This window comes from Triticum aestivum, unplaced genomic scaffold (assembly GCF_018294505.1).
Source record: "Triticum aestivum cultivar Chinese Spring unplaced genomic scaffold, IWGSC CS RefSeq v2.1 scaffold113408, whole genome shotgun sequence".
NCBI classification, from domain to species: domain Eukaryota; kingdom Viridiplantae; phylum Streptophyta; class Magnoliopsida; order Poales; family Poaceae; genus Triticum; species Triticum aestivum.
In genome coordinates this window covers 1-6,543 of record NW_025235027.1, presented here as the reverse complement: position 1 = coordinate 6,543, position 6,543 = coordinate 1, and the positions used below count along the sequence as shown (strand labels likewise).

General features: G+C 43.3%; 1 protein-coding gene across 1 annotated transcript; it reads left to right on the top strand.

Annotated features, from left to right (window-relative positions):
• The first annotated feature begins 136 nt into the window (after positions 1–136).
• Positions 137–2,837, top strand: LOC123176252 (indole-2-monooxygenase-like). The gene is made up of 2 exons (XM_044590552.1): positions 137–2,062; positions 2,144–2,837. The coding sequence occupies exons 1-2, from the start codon at positions 1,640–1,642 to the stop codon at positions 2,765–2,767; spliced, it is 1,047 nt and encodes a 348-aa protein (XP_044446487.1). The 5' UTR covers positions 137–1,639; the 3' UTR covers positions 2,768–2,837.
• The last annotated feature ends 3,706 nt before the right edge of the window (positions 2,838–6,543 follow it).

The window sequence follows — 6,543 nt, the reverse complement described above, 5'->3', positions numbered from 1 at the left end:
CCTCTCTCTCTTCCAAATTATTTGTGCTGATTTTGTTCTAAGTCAAACTCATCTAAAGGGAAATGTGCTAATATCTGACCTCATCTAAAGGGAAATGTGCTAATATCTGCAACATATAGTATGGAAATACGTTTGATGACCAATCTTGTTTAGCGCTGTAGATCTTCATATATTTTTATAGACTTTGTTAAACTTAAAAATGTTGGACTTAGGACAAATCTAGAGTATGAGTGTAGCATGTTCGTCGAAATGCTTGGGAATGCGATGTTCAAAAAGATTTCACACAACTTGTAAGTAGAAAGTCTAGTTTTATTGCTAGCCGTCCATAGTGTACAACACATTTCTTCTGAATAATTGTTGACAGCATGATGTGTGGAGGGCCAGTGGAGAATTGGCACGAGGTGGCGGATATGTTTCTTTTGCCTTTTTGAAAAAGAAGTGATGGTGAGGGGTTGAGGGGGTACTTAAGCCGTTAGCGCACGGATGTATCACTTATATAGGTGTTTTTTCTTTCATTGAGAATTTCCTCAGAGGAGACATGAGACCATGTCTTATGTATTTTATAATTGAGATACTGCTAGGTTTTGAGATGCAATAATACAAGTTAACCTTTTCTCATCGAGTTTGGATTGCTTACCATAAGTGTCATGTTCTAATACAAGTTAACTTGTGAATAGACAGTCCAGTTTTCTAGTTAACCATCTCCAATTCCCGGATGTAATAACACAAGTTAACTTGTGAATTGACAGTCTAGTTTTCATGCAATACATCTCCAAGTCCCCAAAAACCCAAGGTTAATTTCCCCCGTGAGGTTCCTCCACGGAGGGTGAGTTGAGGCTTAAGATCAGTTTGAAAGGCGTAGTTGATAGACAACAAGTCATTATTCTTGTACTACCACTTGTTCTTACGGAGGGGTGGAGGAGACTTCCGTGTTACAATACAGGAAAATCCCTCCAAAATTGTAGTGTTCAACACAAAAGCTATCAATCTTTTAAATCAGTTGATGAGATTACGAGGGCCATTGGGAGAGACCGCACGAGGGGGTGAATAGTCATTTTTTTGTAACATAGGGTAGGGGAGCGTGTTCTCACCAAAACTACCATAGTTTAGGGGCAAAGCACAAGAGCTGGTGAAGTGGTACACTACAAGGAGGTTCTAGGAATAGGCAATGTTGGGTGACAAAAGGGCCACTGTACTGACAACAAAGGTGGTTCTTTGTGAAATAGGGAGAAGAAAGGTCATGGCTTTACAAACCCATCAAGGAGAACCTCATCCTACTCAACAGTGGCGACAATCTAGAAAGGAGGTTAGGGCCTACAAGATGGTCTTCTCAATAAACCCATGGATAGACAACATCCACTAATTAGGAGATTCTACATTTCTATAAAAATGGTAGTGAGATATTTTTTGTTAATCAGTAATTTACCATCACATATCTCCCAATTTATTAAATTGTTTTCTACTGTTGAAACTCGTTGGTAATTTTGTTATCACAAACTTATCCTTATTGTTATAACAATTTGTACTACACTACATCACAAATGAAATTAAAAAAATTGACTGCCATGTGCCCTCCCCTAATAATGTCATAAATGTTAGCTAGTCTCATACTTTAAGATGCATGTCATCATAGGTGAACATGGTGATGACCAAGATTAACGAGGCCGCTGCAGGAGGTGCTGTAGTGGACATGAGTAGGCTTCTGAAGTCATTCACGTATGATATGGCATGTCGGATCGTGTTGGGAGAGTCCTTCCGGAAAGAAGGACAGAGCAAGCTACTTCGAGACCTCATAGACGATACCTCACGAATATTAGGAGGTTTCAACTTGGAGGAGTACTTCCCAACATTGGCAAGAGTTGGAGTGCTTAAGAGGGTGGTTTGTGCAAAGGCTGAGAGAGTGAGGCGTAGATGGGCCTATTTGCTGGATAAGTTGATCGACGAACATGTGAGCATGGAAAAATCAACAGTTGATAACAAGGATGGGGATTTCATAGATATTTTGTTGTCTGTTCAGCATGAGTATGGTCTCACAAGAGAGCGAATGAAAGCTCTCCTAACAGTAAGTACAAATGATACCTACCAAACTATATATGTTGATTTATGTATATCTTATAGTGCCCTAATTAATTAATATCCACAGGATGTATTTTTCGGTTCAACGGACACGTTATCTAACACTCTCGAATTCACCTTGGCCGAGTTGATGAGGAAGCCATGCCTATTGGGGAAGCTACAAGATGAAGTGAGGAGTATCGTACCCCGTGGACAAGAAAGTATAACCGAAACCGACATAAACAAGATGGCGTACTTAAGAGCAGTCATGAAGGAGTCACTCCGGGTGTATCCTGTTGCGCCTATCCTTGCTCCACACCTTGCCATGGCTGACTGCAACATTGATGGGTATATGGTTGCTGCTGGCACACATGTCTTAGTCAATGTATGGGCCATTGGTAGGGACTCCAGCTCTTGGGGGGATGCAGAAGAGTTCATACCTGAAAGATTTATATATGAAGATAGTGATGTGGATGTCAATTTCAAGGGGAATGATTTCCAGTTCTTGCCATTTGGGTCAGGACGAAGGATGTGCCCTGGCATAAACCTCGCGATTGCCAATTTTGAGCTTATGTTGGCAAACCTCATGTACCATTTTGAATGGGAATTGCCTCCAGGGGTTGAGACGAAAGACATTGATATGACAGTGGTCTTTGGGCTAACCGTGCGCAGGAAGGAGAAGCTACTATTAATTCCAAAAGCATGCAAGTAGATAAATGAATAAAATATAAGTTGAATATTTTGTGTTATTGCTATATTGTTGCAAATAAAGAAAGGGGAATTCCTACTTGTTGGAAATCAGTTTAGAAAGATTTTAGCGGTGGTTGATCTTGAGCCCAAAAAATTCTAAGAAGGCCTAGAGGATCTGGTTAACTCTGTCAGCTTGATCAGCAATGGCAAACAGCCCTCCATCCCCTATTCCCCATGCGACTCATAGGGTTGTAGGAGGCAACCTCATTCGAAGGCCTCCAAACACGTTTTCTGCAACCAAAGTGAATAGGTGTGGGGAAATAGCCCCCCCCCCCCCACACACAAACACAGGACATGTTCTTGACCATACGGAACGATAGTGTGTACCCATCTAATCTAATTAGCTTGGAATTTCTTATGCCATAAGATCTCTGCCAGACAAGAACCGAGTGCAGCTTAGTTGTTCTGGTCCTTTGTGGTGGAACCATCCCACACCATGTGTTCAAGTGCTCACACTTTCCTAGATTTATTTCAGACTTTCAATAGAAGTTCATTCAGTGGAAGATATCGTTCCCCTCAACTAAAACATAATCGTTAAATAAACCATGGGCATATGACTCGAATCGCTAAAAGTATACGTGAGTACCACATGATATTTGAACTATTAAGGTCATGTACATATGTGTACATGTTCAAAGTCTCCTAATAACAATGAGGGGCCATAAATCCAACAAGCAATAGCGTCAGACATTATCTAGGAATGTGTCCTGCAAGTCATGTCGAACCATGGCATAAAAAGTTACCACAAGCATATTCGTCCCAATTCGTGTTTACCATGAGGTGGTTAATTAAATTGCGAGTATTATGGAATGTCATGTTATCTCCCTGCCATCAATCTATTTGTAGGTTGCCCTTGTGTATGTGCCAAATCCCTCAACAAATGCTATAACCGGCGATCCAGTGAGTCGATGAGTAACATGCGGGATTGAATGTCAAATGTATTTTTAAAAAGAATGCCAAAGTTAATTTACTAGAACCGCACTGTTATGATCATTAATATTATATTATCCGTATATGTCATGTGTAAAATGGTATGAGGATAACATGAACAAAATCGAGAAGTTGTGAAGCTCTTTTCTTTGGCAGGAGGAGGGAGACGCATTGGACTATGATATTATCCTAAAAGATTTGGTGGCCTCGGTGTCAGAGATTTGTGAGCTCGTAATCCTCTCTATATGCCCGTGTTACTCATGTGCGAGGGGTGGGCGCTCCAGCGAAAACCCTAGCCGCCGCCACCTCCCTCCTCTCCATCTGCTCCCCCGCCGCCACCGGACGAAGCCGGCAGGCAAAGCCTGCTTGGCCGATGGCGGCGGTAGGGATGCTCTCTCGCGCTGAGATACCTCGCGCGGGGAGTGCTCGCACTAGTGCGGCGTGACAGCCCAAGACGACGTGTCTAGGCGGCAGAGCTTGGGAGCCGGGCCAACATCCCCAGTGCTGGTGGTGGTGCTATCGAGGTGGCCGTGTGGGCGGCGCAGGGGTAGACCCGCGGTGGCGGCTAGGTCCTGTGATGGTGGATGGTGGCGGTGGGGCAGATCGGCCCCCTCGCTGCTTGGTCCAAACATTATAGTGGGGCATGAAACCGGACTCAAAAAGGTGGACGTGAATGGTTCTTGACTTAGAGTAATTGTGATCATTCTTACAGCCAGCACATGGACAAGGCATAAAACCATCCGCCCGCTTGTTTGCCTCAGCCGCAAGCAGAAAATTTTGCGCGCCGTTAATGAACTCGGGAGAGCATCGGTCATCGTACATCCATTGTCGACTCATCTTCATTACACAACACCGAAAAGACCAAATTAATACAAGTTCATACAACACTTAAATGCAACAAACAAGTAAGTCTCTAACTAAATCATTTAAATGACAACAACAAATGCGATCAAGATCGCAACTAAGGTAACAATTGGTCCAACAGCATAATGATACCAAGCCTCACTATCAATGGCATATTTTCTAATCTTTCTAATCTTCAAGCGCCTTTTCTCCATCTTGATCTTGTGATCATCGACGACATCGGCAACATGCAACTCCAATTCCATTTTATCCCCCTCAATTATTTTCAATTTTTCTTTCAAATACTCGTTTTCTCTTTCAACTAAATTTATCCTCTCTACAATAGGGTCGGTTGGAATTTCCGGTTCACAAACCTCCTAGATAAAAATGTCTATGTCAACTTGATGTGCATAATTTGTCATAAACACGAAATGCAACAACTAGTTTTATAAGAGAATATACCACATTCGAATCATAACAAGGACGAGGGCCGACGGGGACGAATATCAAAACCATGGCACTATGTATAACAAACAACGTACGGGTAAGATAATTATATGAGTAACTATATATCCAAATCACAGAAACATCATTTTTTTTATATAAAACATTCATGAACAAGAGGCTCACCACAAGGTGGTGCCGGCGACGGGACGGTGCCAGCGATCGACGATGGTTACGACAGAGATTTAGAAGGAACTAAGTAAACCACACCTACATATGCAAACTAAGTGTTATTTTTGACCTCAAATTGCATATAAATCAAATACTAGCACATATAATTCCTCCCAAATTAATCACTATATAAAGCATTGCAAGAGCTAATCTAGCAATGAGAGATGAAAGGACAAAGCTGCTAACCTTTGTGATCATTTGAATGGATGGGGGCCTTCAAATCTTGACAAATTTTGGGCAAAATGTGGGATGAGCTCGAGAGGAAGAGGGGAAGAACAGAGAGGAGAGGGGAAAGGGGAAGAACAGAGCGAGCTCGGGTGGACGAAGGGTTTATGTAGGACGACCTTTAGTACCGGTTTGTGACACAAACCGGTACTAAAGGTGCTGGAGGGGCCCCAGACTGACAACATCCTGCCACCACTCACTTTAGTACCGGTTCGTGGCACGAACCAGTGCTAAAAGTTCGCCACGAACCGGTACTAATGAGAGCGGCCGGCTAGCCGTTGGAACCGGCACTAATGGACACATTAGTGCCGGCTCAAAATCAAACCGGCACTAATGTGCTTCACATTTGACCCTTTTTCTACTAGTGTAGCATCATAATGAACTTCCGCTTCATGCACAGCCAAGGAGGAAGGTTATAGATACATAGAGTCACGGGACAGGTGCTGTGATTGCTGCTCTGCTCCCCAAAAGGATTAATGCCATCCGCGCTTAAACCAAACCATACGTTCCTTGCGTCAACTGCAAACTACTTCCAGTACTTTCTCTTGATTTTTCTCCACTGCGACCCGTCAGCGGGTGCTCTCAACTTCCCGTCTTTCTTATGGTCCTCTCTGTGCCGTCGCATCAACCTGGCATGCTCTTTGTTTCTGAACAGACGTTTCAACCGTGGTATTATAGGAGCATACCACATCACCTTGGCAGGAACCCTCTTCCTGGGGCGCTCGCCCGCAACTTCACCAGGATCATCTTGTCTGATCTTATACCGCAATGCACCGGATACCGGGCATGCGTTCAAATCCTCGTACACACCGCGGTAGAGGATGCAATCATTAGGGCATGCATGTATCTTTTGCACCTCCAATCCTAGAGGGCATACAACCTTCTTTGTTGCGTACATACTGTCGGGCAATTCGTTATCCTTTGGAAGCTTTTTCTTCAATATTTTCAGTAACTTCTCAAATCCTTTGTCAGGCACACCATTCTCTGCCTTCCACTGCACCAGTACCGTACCGAGATTTGTTGCCATCTTCGCAATTGGGGTACAACCCTTTTTTGTGATCCTCT